Source organism: Eucalyptus grandis, chromosome 1 (assembly GCF_016545825.1).
Source record: "Eucalyptus grandis isolate ANBG69807.140 chromosome 1, ASM1654582v1, whole genome shotgun sequence".
Classification (NCBI taxonomy): domain Eukaryota; kingdom Viridiplantae; phylum Streptophyta; class Magnoliopsida; order Myrtales; family Myrtaceae; genus Eucalyptus; species Eucalyptus grandis.
In genome coordinates, this window is record NC_052612.1 from 41,064,950 (window position 1) to 41,081,138 (window position 16,189).

The 16,189-nt window shown below is 39.8% G+C and overlaps 2 protein-coding genes across 3 annotated transcripts; both read left to right on the forward strand.

Moving 5' to 3' along the window:
* Positions 1-1,744: 1,744 nt before the first annotated feature.
* On the forward strand, positions 1,745-6,589 carry LOC104414176. The gene is made up of 10 exons (XM_010025214.3): positions 1,745-1,953; positions 2,851-3,079; positions 3,252-3,353; positions 3,467-3,636; positions 4,163-4,296; positions 4,411-4,588; positions 4,762-5,320; positions 5,515-5,630; positions 5,735-5,978; positions 6,344-6,589. Exons 1-10 carry the CDS (start codon positions 1,745-1,747, stop codon positions 6,587-6,589), a joined length of 2,187 nt encoding a protein of 728 aa, XP_010023516.2.
* A 2,356-nt stretch (positions 6,590-8,945) lies between these two features.
* LOC104443185 (protein RRP6-like 2) lies at positions 8,946-15,623 on the forward strand. Of its 2 annotated transcripts, none has more exons than XM_010056529.3 (14): positions 8,946-9,761; positions 10,104-10,259; positions 10,418-10,576; positions 10,664-10,747; positions 11,191-11,270; positions 11,348-11,398; positions 11,625-11,724; positions 12,438-12,520; positions 12,642-12,687; positions 12,929-13,016; positions 13,112-13,275; positions 13,889-14,134; positions 14,224-14,325; positions 14,818-15,623. In XM_010056529.3, exons 1-14 carry the CDS (start codon positions 9,036-9,038, stop codon positions 15,442-15,444), a joined length of 2,712 nt encoding a protein of 903 aa, XP_010054831.2. In that variant the 5' UTR covers positions 8,946-9,035; the 3' UTR covers positions 15,445-15,623. The 2 variants fall into 2 exon arrangements, with proteins under 2 accessions (XP_010054831.2, XP_010054838.2); XM_010056536.3 differs by having other exon boundaries at positions 13,889-14,131.
* The last annotated feature ends 566 nt before the right edge of the window (positions 15,624-16,189 follow it).

Genomic DNA, 16,189 nt, shown 5'->3' on the forward strand with positions numbered 1-16,189 from the left:
AAATTTGTGTTTTCTTGTTTACATTTCCTTTTTGTTCCCTGGGAACAAAAGAACAAAAAAAAATTTCTGTTCCTGGGAACGAAACAATGTGCAGCCAAACGAGACCCTTAGTTGGGAAAAATACTCCAAAAAGTCCTAAAACATTGATACTAATTTAGTTTTAAATATTTTAATTAAATTAATTTAACTTTAAACGTTTTCATATTGATATAAATTCAGTCTATCCGATTAAATTTTGATCAAAAGGTCTGGTTTGAATGTCGCTAACCGACACATGTTGACATGATAATTTTTAATTTTTTTAATTTTTAATTAATTTTATACTTTTCTTCTTCTTTTTTCTTTTTCCTTTTCTTATTCCTCCTCTTATTCTTCTTGGCCTTCTTCTCCTGTAGTGGCCGAGCAGTCTTCGATGGCTCATCAGCCACCTCGCCGACCACCGCAAGGAATCTAATGAGGAAGAAGAGAAAAGGAAAGGAAAAAAAATTATTACAAATTACCACGTCGGCATTAGCCAGACTGCCAACATTTACATTAGTGCCAACCGGCCAAAATTGATCCAATAGTCTGAATTGTTATCAATGTGAAAAATGTTTAGAATTGAATTAATATAAATGCTATAAATTTAAGACTTTTTTTTTATATTTTTCTCTAGAATAGTTTGTATTGGTCCTTGAAATTGATTAAATGGATGCTAATTAAATAATCGCTTGTTCAAATATTGTTATTAATTTACGATTCGCTGGCGTGAAATTATTGACTTATTTTCATTATCGTGATTTTATTGGAATTTATACTTTGCTGTCTAAGAGCTCCACGATGTTATGGCAAAATGTTCGTGGTTCCTTCTTTAAAAATCCGATGGAGGCAACATTCGCGAATGCCTTAGCAAATAAGCTCGCTGTTCGATGAAACACGCCAATAATGCAGTTCCCATGGGAGAGTTTCACAAAAAAATACGAGTGGAAATGGACAATTGGAATTTATATAGAAGTCGCAAGTTGTAATTGAAAATGATTGATTGTGTCTTGGACTCTGTTTGTTTAGTATAATATGATCAATATAAGCAATTATTTTAAGTAAAATATTTTTTAAATAATTCATTTTTTATGAAATAAATGAAATACAAATTCTAATTCATACTCCTTAGTACCCCAGTTGGGCCCATCCCATGAAGGAGCCCTATAATTGAGAGACCTCTTGAAAGAATTTAGCTCACCTCTCTTAACATACAAGTGTCTCGACATCCTCTTTTGTAAAAGAATGGGTTTGTGCAATTGTTATTACAAACGAGTTCAACGATTTCAAAGATGTGTCATTCCTAATTTCCTATAAAACTTCAAAGAGAAAGAGAGCCAATCGTGATCGATGAAGAGGATAACTATAATCATTCTTTCTAGATTAACAAAGGAGTAATCGTAACATATAGTAGCCATCAAATCAAGGACTATTTATGACTCTTTTTTTTTCATACTGTCATGCTCTTATATACTTAAATACCATATAAGCTTAATCCAATTCCACAATGTATCGGTCTTTTAATTTGAAGGGAAAAAATGTCAAATCCATTCGAATGCACTTATAGTTATATTTTGCAATTTCTTTTTTAAAGTATTTATTTTAACACGATCAATTCTAGCAAATTTTCACACGAGATCGAGCCGAGAACGTGACCCCGACCCGAATTGCTCTCCCTCTCCACCGGGAGGTTGCACCGAGTCTTGCATGGCTCTCGCCACGTGGCATGCGGCGAGAACGACAGCTGTGCAAAGCAGAGAGAGAAATATCGGAAGCTCTCCTTCCTCACTTCCTGCAACTCCCAAAGTGCGGAGACGAGAGAGAGAAGAGAAAGAAGAAGAGGAGAGAAGCGATAGCGAGCACCGAACGAACGATGGCGACGAAGAGGAAGCATCTATCCTCCATCGCGAACGACGTCGTGCAGAAATGCGCACTGTAATGTCCCTCTCGTCATCATCTTCCCGCTTCATCTCCTTGAACGAGATCGTTTGACAGGCACTCGCCTCTTCGAATGATGAATCCCGATGCGTGCGCGTTCGGCTTTCTGCGAACGGTGATGTTTCTGGCTTTTGATCGCGAGCGGCCGAGAGATGATTTGCCGGATCGCGAGTTAATCTGATGACGATGATTATAGTGCTGAATTCGTGATCGTTTGCATGCCTGATCCTTCTTTCTCCAGCCTACGTTGAGTTCCACGATGCTCGGGGGGAACTGGTGGAGCTTTTGTATGGTTCAGAGAGCGCGTCTAGTGTTTCTCGTGCTCTGTTTGGGTTTGCCGCGGAACCAGGTCTCGATTAGGGAGAAGTTTCTGAAGAAGCTCGCTTAAAATTTACTCTCAAAAAGCTTAGGCTATTAGAGCACGGTGCTATGGTACATTCTATAGCTCAGTTAGCGCGAAATTTGTTGCGATTTTGAAGGTTATGTATGCGTATGTATTTAATAATGCACGCACATGCAATTTGTGATCTGTATCGAAAATAGATAGTAGTTGAGCTAACTGGAAATAAATAGCCGATGAAGGGATGAAATTGATGAAGTTGGAGGGGAGGAGACCTCTTCGGAATGTTTAACAGAGAGTTAACCGGGAGAAGAGTCTCTTTGAATTTTTTTGATGATAGAGGCGTGCCGCAATAAGGGAGATTGGACATAAATTGTTTGAACAAGTCAATTTTACTTGTGCTGCACTGGAACAAGTTTCCAAGATGTTAATTGACCATAATACAATATCGTCACAAAACATGTGTCTTTCCAATAGCTTTCTTTGACCATCACCACACTTTGTCGTTGATTGGCAAGTGGATAACAGAATTTCCAATGACAAAACTATGTCAGGCAAGTAGGTACTGCTGTCAATAGATTGGTGGAAGAGTTTGAAGCTGAATGGAAGCCCGATTCAGTCAGTTACTCTACAAAGTTCGTAGAGTTTTGTAGCTCAAAAGCTCTCCTTGACCTGTGTCCAAGCATAGGTGAAAAGATAAGTGATGGATCTTTCAGCCGGCTGACATTCGACATGATGCTTGCATGGGAAATGCCCAGTTTTGCTGATGAGGAGCCTGTACGAGTAAGTACCATCTTATTCAATGAATTAAAGGTAGAGGGTATCTGGGACTTCGAGAGAACATTCAAATGCTAAGCCTCTATACCCCGGTGCTTGATCATCTGGAAATTTAATGATAGCACGGCATATCTTGAGTTACTTTCTAGGAATATTTTCATGTACATGTGATTTACAGGAGTCAATGGGGAAAGAGAAAGAAGAGAAGAAACGAGTGATAAAGGTGCCTCAAGAAGATGATGAAATCCCTCTGTTCTACTCAGACCTTATGCCACTACTTGTAAGAGATTTTTTACAGACTATTTGATGTATTGTCATACGAACTGTATTCTTTGGAGAACTCAATTATCAAGATATCGGTTTTCATTTATGGACATATTTCTATTTATTTAGGTTGACCATGGGCCTAATGCTGGAGAAGACGCATTTGTGTGGTTGGCATCCTTGTTTCCCTTGGTTGCAGACATAGCCAATGGGAAATTTACCTTTGAAACTCTTACAGCACCTACAGGAAGTCATCTCCATTTTCCTGCATATGATAAATATCTGAAAGAGATTGACAAGTAATGCATCCAAGCTTCACGTTAATTAGCATAATTTTCATGTGTTGATTTCAAAACCTGTCTTACATAATCATAGGACTTTTCCCCAGGGGGGGAGAGGGAACAACCAAGACAACAGAATTGTTAAATAATGATGTGTACCAATGAGGCAAAGGCCATGGATATGTCAGGAGCAACATCTTTTGTTCCTCTGAAATACATGAACTGGTCATGTACCTGATATTGCAGAGATACTTCATTTCCAATTTCAGAGGGGTCCATTGGGAATTTCAGTTTTTATAGTATTTTTAATGCGCTATATGGAATGTATCCTACCTAGCATCAAATGCAACTGCCTGCTACAGTAAAGAGCGTGTTCTTAGTGAATGACTTCCCTGAGAGAAGAAACTTTGGGCCAAGTCAGAATCGTTTAGTTCCTTCATACATACTGGGCCCTATACACTGCACATATTTCTTTTGTTGATCTGATTTTCAATTCATCAAGGTCGCTTCAATTTTCCTTCTTTGTCTATGTCATCTTGTGCAGATGCATTGGGTATTTGCAAAAACAGGGAGTGCCAAGGGGTGTTGACCTAGCAGATGACGAATTAATTTTGCATGTCGAAGGAACTGCAAGCACGCAAAGAGTTGTTCGTCATATTGGAGGACAGAGCTGGCCTGGTTTGTCCTGAATTTGGACATTTATGTTTTTAGCACTTGAGCTGATATTTAAATTTAGATGTTTTGGTTTTTTGAGATCTTTTATTCCCTTAATAAATAAATATGCTTTCCTAGGTAGACTCACCTTAACAAATTATGCTCTCTACTTCGAGGCTTCGGGAGTCATCACGTATGAAGATGCAATTAAGATCGACCTTTCAAAGGACACTGAACATACTGTGAAACCTGCTGCTACAGGGCCCTTCGGGGCTCCACTTTTTGACAAGGCTATGGTGTATGAGTCCCCTGAACTGTAAGCTCAGTTCCAGAAGTATTGACCCTGACATTGTTTATATATATTGCATGTCTTGCATTAGAGATATGTGTTACTAGCATGACATAAATAATAGAGACAAATTTAGTATTGAGTGATAACATTCTTGTTAGATCACTGACTAGTCAGCTGCACAACTTTCCTTTTTCTAGATCAGAGGGAATTGTTCTGGAGTTTCCAGAGATAACAAGTTCTACAAGACGTGACCACTGGCTAGCTCTTGCGAAGGAGATAATGCTGATGCACAAGTTTTTGTCCAGACAAAATGTGGAGAGCCCATCACAAGCATGGGAAATACATTCACGGACAATATTGGGAATCGTAAGGCTCCATGCAGCAAGAGAGATGCTAAGGATATCGCCTCCTCTTTCCAGAAATTTCCTGATTTTTGCTTTGTTTGATGAGTTACCAAAGGGTGACTATGTGCTTGAAGAACTGGCGGAGAGCCTAAAGAAGGATGGAAGCAGACAACCTTGCAGTGCTAGTTCAATATTGAGGACTATCAACATGTCAATATCGAGGCTCCCAGATACGAAATTTGAAGAAGCAGGCAAGGAGTGTACCTCAGCTGGTGTCCAAGATGACAACTACTTATCATTGACGACAGCTATCAACAATGTTAGAGAGGAAGCAAGAGAAACTGAAATTGCAAAGGCTTCCACGGAGGGGTTGAAAGAGGAAGGGATCGGCAATAGTGCTGCTGTTCTTATGGTGAGTCTGCACGATTCAAATATCTGTGTCATATGATGAAAGAATTTGCAGTGAAAAATGAGGAAAGTAACTTACTGCAATTGCATCAGAACTCTTAACAAATGATGACCACTATGGTCTTTAGGTCAGCAGGGGAGAAAACTATAGTTGTATTTGCATTTATGGCAACGTAGTTCATTCTGCTTTGCTTGCAGGAACTCTTAAAGCGAGTGAAAGAAGCCATCTTGCCCAAATTTCAAGAAATACTAACATGGCAAAGGCCAATGATGACCCTCGCAATTATTGCAGTAGCTCTTGTGATAATCTATAAGTGAGTTACCACATTTCGATACTTTAGCTTTTGTCGTAAGCAACAGCTTATTCCTGCATTCCACTTCCAGTGATGTGCTTGGATAACAGCTTTTGAGTTTGCAGGGAGTGGATCAATAAGGCTATAGCAGCTGGCTTGTTTTGGCTTGTATTGAAGATGCACCATGTGAGGAAAGAGAGGAAAGAACACCAAAGAGAGGGGATTGTAGTGTGCACAGCATCTGACCAGAGTACGGTGGACAGCATAGTATCAGCTCAGCGTGGGCTGCAAACAGTCCATGATATGGTGCAGGAAGTAAACATCACTCTGCTAAAACTTTGGTCAATATTTCTTGGGAGGACTCGTAAGGTGCGCCCATTTCCTTATCTTGTGTTTGTTAACTGGGAAGGTGTCAACATATGCTGGTAGAACTGTACTCCACTGGTCCCAGAACTTGGCTGTGTTAAGTTCTGTTTCTTTTATAAAGGCTCAGAGAATTTTTTAAGATAAGATTTTCCGACAAATGAAGCTTTTAACCCACAAGTCTTGGCGTCAACATTTGATGACCATATACGAATTTCAGAATTTTTCTTTCCTTGTTTTGCTGGGTTACGGAATTGAAGTTGCTCGATGTATGCTATGGCATATGCACCTGTTTGTCTTTTCAACCAAAATCTATGAACTCACTCTTTGCGCCAACCAAGTGATAATAATTTCTTCCATTCCGATTGCAGCATGCTGAGATGGTGATGATGGTGACGTGCGCTGTGGCCATTGCAATAGCAGTGATACCACTGAAGTATATCTTTATGGGAGCCACACTGTATGGTCTCGTGACGACATCGAAATGGGGGAAGCGCTTCCAAGACGACCGTTCAAAGAGACGGCTCAAAGAATGGTGGGACTCCATACCAGCTGTGCCTGTGCGCGTCGTCGACAGAGCCGAGGACTGTCCCGTTGATAACAGCAAGCTCTCGTAGTATCAATAAGCGCTCGCATTTTCTTGCCGCTGCTTGAATTTTAAAGATTTCGACCTTGAAACACTTGCTTTTTGACGGTTGCTATGTGTATAATCTTTTTCGACCTATCCGACAGGTGCAAAGCATGAGCAGTTCTTCCTTCTAGCGACGAGGATGCTTGTCACGAGTCCTTTTAGCGTTAGATAGAATTGTCTTATTTCCCAGTCTTGTCGGTCAGATTGATTTTTAGAACTAAAGAAACCGAAGAAGCTCTTGTTAAATACTATATAATTTACATTTTTATCCAAATATTTGTGGGATGCCCTTCATTTGATTGTTACAATTATCGGTCGGTCTTGACGCATCGAGAATTATACAAATAGTCTATACTTTAAAAGACTCGAGTGAACCTCTTGAGAGATTGTGATTCAAAATTAGTTTCGCGATCTTATAATCTTTTCTTCTAATAAATGAGTACCTAATCCCTATAAAAGGTCGTCTTAATCAGCAATCTCGAATCATATACTCGATTAGAAAAATGCAAGACAAGGCTGCTCGAAGAGGCATCGAAACATGGGTCTGTCGTCGACTTATGGAGAATTGCAAGTATGTGTTCCTATTTAGCTTGTGAAGAAGAGTAATGTTGGAGAAATTAAGATTCATATATTTAATGAATTTATTAAATGATGTACGAATTTCTGTTTGCATTCTAAAATGTTCTTACTAATTTAAATAAGCTGTTATTGTTTGCCATACCGTTAAATAAACCTATTTAGTGTTTGAATCTTACAATTTACAGTATTATAATTGAGAAATGCACCTAGCGTGATGCAGGAGCAACAAGCTCTATCATCAAATCTCGAGTTCAATTCCGAATTTGTCAATTGATTTGGCTCAATCCTTATTCTTGCATGAAAAGACCAATTTTCAAGTGCAACTTGATTTAATGGATCATCGAGTGATGACGTAAATTCCACAGAGGAGTAGTCGATTTCATAGTTGTCGATCGACTATCTAATTGTCGATTTACATGTTTGTCGTCGACTTCGAGGATACCAATTGACTACTTAGCAATTAGAGGTTGTTCATTTAGTTTCCAAGGCTTGTACACGAATTTGGAAGAGACAAAATTTCAAGTTTCTATGTGTTTTAATGAATTTTCTAGTTCTTAGGTCTTTATTGTGTTTTCCAGTTCCCATGTCTCTAATATTAGGAGAGTTTCCATGCCTTTAATGTTAGCTCCCATATCTTTAATGTTTGGGTAGTTCCTATGTCTTAATCTCTCTATAAATAGAGGTAAGTTCTCAAATGAATATATGATATTTTTCTCCGTGCGAGTTAATAATATCTTTCTCGATTCTACATAATTGGAAAGTGGATTATTCCCCAATAAACCTTTATTCTTGGCCAATGATTTTTTTTTTTTAGCTTCGGTAGTAAGATTCCCTTGCCTCAAAATCCTTTATCCTTGATGGGTGATTCATCATTTAAGCCTTGGTGGTAAATTTTGTCATTCCTAATCTTTATCTTGATTGGTGGCACATCTTTTTGGCCTTTGATAGTGATCGTAATCAATGCTTCATCTATAATATATCATCTCATTATCTCTCAAAACACATTCACCCACCTTCCACCCAAATCACAACGTTAACCACTAGTACCGATCCATAATAATTGCTTTCTTTGCCAAAAAGTTGAGATTCTCTCTAAAAAGCTCAAAGCCTAGCTGAGTAGGTTTTGACCATTATTTATGACTTTAGTACGGAACTGAGAAGTCATTCCGAACTAGGAAAAATTATGAAGAAGATAAACTTTAAGACCAAAAGTAAGATTGCTTCATGTCTAATGTGATGATGTATTCATACGTCATGTCGTTTTTAAGGGATATAACATTTTTGCTCATTTTTTTACTAGAGAGATAGTTTTATAATTCGGTTATGATGTATTCGCCCATATCTTTTCTTTAGAAAATGTATCAAATCGTGTCGATTTAGACAATTCAAAATTCAAGAATAATATTAAATATTTTAATATATTTCAGAAATCAAATTGAATATAAATAAAAAAAGTTTAAAAATCACATTAAATAAATTAAAAATTTATAAATAATATTATATATTTTAATAAAATTTAGATATTACGTTGAATAAACTATCACGTTTGATTAAACCAACGTTGAAGGACCTTTTATGTCACTATTTGAATTTTTTTTTTTATAAACGAACGCATTCAGATCCATCTCAACCGTTGAATAATGAAAACTTCGTCGACGGCCCAGATAGCGTAAAGTGCACGTCGCTTTCCCGAACGAAAAAAAGAAGTGCGCATATTCGATAATTTCTCACTCATCTTCTTCTTCTTCTTCATCTTCTCTCTCTCTCTCTCTCTGCGCTACGAACGACACCTGAAAGTGAAATAACTGTAGCCCTAAAACCCTCGATAAATCCCCCCGCCTCCTCCCCCCGCCATGACCGACGACGGAGGCGGCGGCGGCGGCGGAGACGACGCCGCCATGACGGACTCCGCCGCCGATCGGACCGACGCTCAGAAGGCTCGCTCGCTGGAGGACCTCGCCCAGGCCCTGCACGCCTCGCTCTCCCGCCTCTCCGCCTCCTCGAGGGCCCTCCCCTCCGAGCGGGACTTCCATTTCTACCGCAACTTCGACGACTTCAAGGCCCCGGTCGGCGAGGTCGCCGAGAAATCCGCTTCCCTGCTGCGGTCGATCGGCTCGTCGGCGGCGGCGGCGGCCTCGGGCGGGGGCGCCGCGTTCCCCGACGATCTCGAGGACGCGTACGATTGGCTGGTCAGTGTGAACGACGAGGTCTTGGAGCGGTTCGACGCCTCGGCGGACGAGTTTCGGAGGGTGAGGAAGGAGGAGGAGGAGAGCGGGAAGAAGATAATGGAGGTCGACGGCGGGTTTCAGCTGGTGTACGGGAAGAAAAAGAACAAGGCGGTGCAGGGCTCGGTGGACCGAGCCGCGGCTGACTCGGTTAACGGGAGAGGGGAGTCGAGTGTGAAGGTGGCGAATTTGAAAGAGAAAGTGGGCGGACAGAAGCCCAAGGTGCCGTTCCATATCCCGACGATAAGGAGGCCGCAGGAGGAGTTCTTTATTTCGGTGAACAATTCGAACCAGCCGTTTCAGCATGTCTGGTTGCCGAAGAGCGAGGACGGACAGAGGTTTATTCACCCATTGGTGAGTTACAGATGTCTTGTTGGAGTGGAATCTTTTCGATTATGGAAATTTGAATGATGCATGTGTTGGTTCGGTGTTTATTTGTTGTAGTTGTTCATGGAGGAAATTCTTGGTTTTCTTGGGGTTGATTGTTATGTAATTGAGTTTGAGTTGTGGACATCTTGGCTGGCATGTGGTTTACGTTGCTTATTGGCCAATTCTTGCTACTCCGAGTGTTTCGTTTAGCTATTAACTCCTTTCGGATTAAATTTTCTCTTGAATTTGATTCCTGATGAGGGATGGGAGGGTAGTGAAGTGGAAATTCACTTGGTGTTGATTTCTTTTTGCTCTTTTTATGGACAGGAGGAGCTCTCCGTGTTGGATTTTATTGACAAGCCAGTTGCCAGCAAAGAGCCTGTTCAACCGTTGCCAATGGAGAATACGCCATTTAAGCTTGTAGAAGAAGTTAGAGACTTGAAAGAAATGGCAGCTAAATTGCGTGGTGTAGATGAATTTGCGGTATAACTTTGGCTCTATTAGTCATGCTTATTCAACTGCTAATATAAATCAAATAAAATCAAAATGAGTTGAGATTCTGTTGAAAGAATAATATTTTGTATCATTATCTCCCTTCAATTGACGGCTGTTGTTGAACTCGTTTGTCTTCAATTTTCTAGGTTGATTTGGAACATAATCAGTATCGATCTTTCCAAGGCTTGACTTGCTTGATGCAAATTTCCACTAGAACTGAGGATTTTGTGGTGGACACTCTAAAGCTTAGAGTTCAAATTGGGCCACATTTGAGGGCGGTTTTCAAGGATCCTACTAAGAGAAAGGTCGAAACTTTGTCTTTTATGTTCATATAGTTTATCTTAGTTTGGTCACTGTGGTGTCTAATAATGCACATTATGATATTTGACCAGGTCATGCATGGAGCAGATCGAGATATAATATGGCTTCAACGAGACTTTGGCATATACGTATGCAACATGTTTGATACTGGACAGGTACTGTTTCTGATTTTGCTAGCTGGTTAAATTTTTCCTTTAAAGATTGCATAGCTGAACCTTTCCCAAATTTCAAGGGCACAGTTCTGAAAAGAAGACTATTTTTTATCAAGTAGGAGTCTTTGTCTTGATCTTTGAAGTTTTCAAGGGATTCTTGCTTCTGTCATAACACATGATTTACTAGATTGGTTTCATAGTTACATGCTTAATAACCCTGGTTGGATTTATAGCCATCTTCAAATGATAAGCATATTGGAGTATAGTAGCTGAGAAATATCTGTATAATCTTTGATTTCCATACTTATGATGGATTTTGGCTGGGATGCCTGAGGGCTCAGAGAAATATCCAGGGAAAAATCAATGATGAATGCTAATCTTTTGAATCAAGTATGAACAATATGATGCATTTCAGTGGTTCTCTTTCTCATTCTCTTGTTGATCAGGCTTCAAGGAAGCTGAAATTGGAAAGAAATAGTTTGGAGTATCTGCTGCATCACTATTGCGGAGTTACTGCTAATAAAGAGTAGGTCTGCTTTGCTTCTTAAGCGCTTTGCTTTTCTATTTTCTTTCACACCAAGCTTGATGATCAACTCTATGCAGATACCAGAATGCGGATTGGAGACTGCGACCTCTTCCACCTGAGATGATAAGGTAATATGCATCAAGAGCCCAACAAAAGATGAATTGACAATGAATAGGAGTCTGCAATGGCAGATCTCAGTAGAGCCAAACTTAAACGTACTTTTTGACAGCCTTCTTCTTCAATGGCCCTAGCAAAGATTCCTATGTTTACTGATTCCTTGACCATCCTTCTACTTTTCTAATTGATTAACATATTTTATTTACAGTCTCTTCACCTTGTGTCTTATCTGGACAGATATGCTAGAGAAGACACACACTATTTGTTGTACATTTTTGATGTGATGAGGAATGAATTGCTTGCCTTGCCTGAAAATCCGGATGATGCTTTAATGGAGGTATGTTTCTTTGATTACCACTTCCAACTCAATTATTTGGTCATGCAGATCTTATGGGAAATTACATTACAAACAGAGAACTTAGTTCAGCATTTAAGTGACCTTATATAGCCAGATCCCACTGCTCATGGATATTTCTTTGTATTCGGAGAAGAGTTGTATTTTCGCTTCTCTCTCTCTCTCTCTCTCTCTCCCTCTCCCTCTGTGTGTTTTTTTTTTTTTTTTTTTTGGGGAGGGGGTGGGTTAGGCTTGTGGTTTTACCTTTTGTTTATAAGCTTTCTGCCTTTCCTTTTCAAATGAGGGCTTTGGAAGGAATTGCATATGATGCTTTGGACTTGATGGCATATTTTGCAGAAGAGTTGTGTTTTCGCTTTTTTCTTTTCTTTTTCTTGATGGCATATTTTCCTTGTAATATGTCACTACATGTTTGCGATCCAACTTGAAAGCATTTCCAGATAAAGATTTTTGACGGGGATGTGGGTTGGGTTTCATGCATTGTGTTTGACATTGGATTTATGTGTGGTACCATTATTTTCGTTTCTAATTCGGGAGTAGCCGTTTGACTTGACTTAATACTCCTCTCTGTATGTGAGCCACTTTCCATTCTTGGTAACTATGGAAGGCGATTGTAGTGAAATAATTTATGGGTTCAGGTAGCAAGAATGGTGCTTCATTCTAGTACGCCCACCCCTGAATTTTTTTTCTGCAAACAGGTGTACAAGCGCAGTTATGATTTATGTGTGCAGCTTTATGAGAAAGATCTTTGGACAGATACTTCATATCTCAGTATTTACGGGTTAGTTGCTATATAACTGACTTTTTAGTTATGCTTTGGCTGCTCTCTATTGTTCTTTGGCTAGTATTAAAAGATCTTGCAGTAAAACAGGTGAGACTTAGTTTCTGCTTTACCTATTCAGGTTGCAAGGGGCTGGTTTCGATGCTCAACAAATTGCGGTTGTTGCAGTATGTCTTATATTATTTCTTGCTTTAATTGAATTATGATTCTAAATATACTATCTGTAACTTCTACAACTTGCACATGCTCCTGGTTTAGATGTCTTTATGAAGTGGTTTTGTAAGTCTTGCACATTAAAACTGTAGATTATACAGGATACTTTTGAAGCACTTCAATTCATACAGGTTTAGTATGCAAAGTCATGGTTTTGTGTTTTATCCCTCAATAACTAACCTAAGCATCTTATAGGGGCTCTATGAATGGCGAGATGTCATTGCTCGTGCTCAGGATGAAAGTACTGGTTATATACTGCCAAATAAAACTCTTCTTGAAATTGGTACTGTGAATGTGCAAAGTTATACATTGATTTATCTGACCATTAAATCTTGTGGTTATACTGATTCATCAATGATTATTGTTTTGTGGGAAAAGCCAAGCAGATGCCTGTGACCACTGGCAAGTTGCTGCGGTTGGTCAAATCAAGGCACCCATATGTTGAGCGTAATCTTGCTTCAGTCGTCAGCATCATTAGGAGTTCAATACAAAATTCTGCTGCTTATGAAGCTATGGTGGAACTACTAAAGGAGCGCCGCATGGTAAGTTTTGCATTACACTTTGATGATAACACTTTACACAAGAATTGGAAATGGAGTCACCAATAAATATTTCAAAAGTCTGATATACTTGCAAACTGATAGTCTGTTTTTTTAAGTTTCTCAAAGCATTGTACAATAGGCCTTTGGCTTGTAAGAATATTATCAATAGCAATCATTTGATAAGTTACAAATCTCTAAGAAAAGAGTGGAAAAAATTGCTGTTTCTCAAGAATGAAGCTCTGAGCAAGTAAAAGTTAAAGAATGCATTCATCCATTGAAAACTTGATGTTCCTCAGTGTTCCGGCTGCATTGATATAATTGTATACCAATTAAAGCTACGTGTTCGCCCTTGCACACATTATTTAGATGTCTGAATCCATTGATGACGAATCGATCAGAAAATGAAGTTCTGGCAGCAGAATATGTTTATACTAAGTTCAAAAATGTAAACTCCTTTCTGAAACATTTATCAGGAATGTAATTGGATGCTTATGTTTGGATTCTTGTTAGCATTATTTTGGTTATGTAGGGGATTGCTGATCATCACATCTATGTCCTGGTGCTTTTAAATGCATCCTTGCTTAAATATGTACAACCCTTTCCTCATGCGTAGGCACCAGAGAATAGTTTACTGGCTAATGATGCATCTCAATCTGTGCATCCTGAGACTCCATCAGAGCACAATGACAAGACAGTTGAATGTACTGATTCCGTTAGTACTATATGCCATAGTGTTGGTGATCGTGGAAACCAGGAAGTCATTTCTGATCATCCTGCCAAAGATGAAAAGGATCTGTTGAATGTGGACCAGAGCGGAGACAGCACCGCTAAAACACAGTTATTGAGCTCTGCAAATGTAGTGAGTCCTGATTCTTGTCTATTTGTTATGAATTAGGTTAATATGTAAGTTCATTGTAGCATAAAAAGAGGTCATTGTCTGGAGTGTAGGGTGCTGCTGCTTCTGTTCAGGTGTTGAAGAAGCCTGGTGGTGCTTTTGGGGCTCTTCTTGGAAAAATGGGCCCAAAAAGGAAATGTAACACTGAAGAAAAGGTTAATTCTAGTCCTATTTCTTTCAGTCTGTTTGTTTTGCAGAAAAGACTGATTGGGAAACCATTTCCTGATTTGGAAACCATTTTCCCAAAAATAGTCATTTGAATCACTTAGAGAACAAGCCGACGGAAATGTTTTTCTTATCGACATTAACCTATGCCAAAACAGTTCCATTTGTGATGAAAATATATTTTCATTCATTTATTTCTCCAAGTAATACAACAGATCATTTTTTGAACAAATTCTCCAAAATATTGATTTTCTGTGGAGCAAATGCCCTGTTAATTTTCCACCTTTTTCTTGGATATAGTGAAAGCCATAATAAAGGTGATGATGCAGAGAGCATGTCTATGGTGAATTTTGCTTCATGAGTGTCTTGTTATTTTTGTTATTAGTCCAAAATCAATTGATGTCCTTTCTAATTGACTGGCCTAATCAATGCCCTTTCCTTATAAGACGAACGAAGATCATTAAACTGTATCTTTCTCACAGGACAAGAAAGAGACAAAGCTGGAGAAAATCAGATCTTCAGTGAACCTCCCATTCCACTCCTTTTTGGGGAGTGAGGAGCAACCGGAAGCACTTCGAGAAGAGCCTGCCCAAGCTTCCGAAGCTCAGAATGTTCTAGATCTTGCTACCTCCAAGGCAGAAGATATCATAATGTTGGAAGAAAATGACAATGCGGAGGAATCACCACAAGATGATTCTGACACTGAAAAGGAGTTGGAGGAGACTGATTCTACGCAACCTAATCTTAAAACTGATGAAGATGATGAGGCGATTTCTCTCACAGACCTGTCATCGAGCTTCCAGAGGTGCTTGGAATCGGTCAAGCAAAACAAGAAGGCTGGACAGGTGGAGAACTCTCAAGAAACCAGTGGCCTTGTACAGGTGAAGCCATTTGATTACGAAGCAGCGAGGAGAGAGGTCAGGTTTGGGGTGGATAAGAAGGACGCATCGGGAGGAGATGAAGGTCAAAAGCGTCTGTTAAAATCCAGGGGAAGAAAAAATAGCTCACCTGCGGATCCATTCCAAAAGGACGACGGGAGCCGGCTCCCACAAGGTAGACGTCGCCAAGCTTTCCCAGCATCTGGGAATCGGAGTGCGACTTTCCGGTGAGCTGGTGGCTGCAGATACGACCAAGTAGTGAGAAGTAAAGCTAGAGAAAAGTGATGTACTAACTTGGAAAAGAAAGAAAAAGAGCAAATGAGATCGAGAAAGAAACCGTTGGGAATGATTTTAGTCCGATTTTTCCCCCATCCAAATGAAGCATTGGGGTTCTTCGGGTGCTTTGATTAGTAGACTTTGTTTTCTGCTTGCGGCTAACGTATTATCATCGGTGAAGTCGGAATCCTTGAGAGGGGATATACGCATCTTGAAGTTACGAGCCCCTAGAATCAGGATCAGTACTTCTTTGGGGCGTAAATTATTTCGGACGGGTCCCAGTTTTCGAGGATGGAGATCCTCCAGAAATTTTGTGTGTTCGCTCCCTTAGACACATCATCGTATAGTGATTCGATGGCTTTCTTATAGTTCTTCTTCCCTTGATCCAAGCCACCGTGCCGCCTCATCGTGAGTCCTTGTCAATGTGACTCCACCACGATTCGATTCGCTTGCAGAGGTTGAGATCTGCATGGCTGACCGTGATTGCCTTTGAAAAGAGATGGGTAAGGGAGGGGGCCATCGCTGAGCACGGAGGTGGGACTTCGGCCGTGTGCGATGCTTACATTTGATGGGCACCATGGCGGTAGAGAAAATGGGTTGTGTGTTTGGTAAGTAAAAATGTGATTTCTTATGAAACTCGAGGGTACTTCAGTGCAATGCCAGACGTTTTTGGATGGCCTCTGATCAATATGGCCCTATA

What these genes read in the sequence shown, in the direction of transcription:
- LOC104414176 (XM_010025214.3), top strand. Translation starts at nt 1,745, where the DNA reads ATGCGGCGAGAACGACAGCTGTGCAAAGCAGAGAGAGAAATATCGGAA. An exon ending in CAGACCTTATGCCACTACTT is followed by an intron (nt 3,354 to 3,466) that starts GTAAGAGATTTT and finishes CTATTTATTTAG; the next exon opens with GTTGACCATGGGCCTAATGC. An exon ending in TATCTGAAAGAGATTGACAA is followed by an intron (nt 3,637 to 4,162) that starts GTAATGCATCCA and finishes CATCTTGTGCAG; the next exon opens with ATGCATTGGGTATTTGCAAA.
- LOC104443185 (XM_010056529.3), top strand. Translation starts at nt 9,036, where the DNA reads ATGACCGACGACGGAGGCGGCGGCGGCGGCGGAGACGACGCCGCCATG. An exon ending in CTTCCACCTGAGATGATAAG is followed by an intron (nt 11,399 to 11,624) that starts GTAATATGCATC and finishes TTATCTGGACAG; the next exon opens with ATATGCTAGAGAAGACACAC. An exon ending in AACAAATTGCGGTTGTTGCA is followed by an intron (nt 12,688 to 12,928) that starts GTATGTCTTATA and finishes AGCATCTTATAG; the next exon opens with GGGCTCTATGAATGGCGAGA.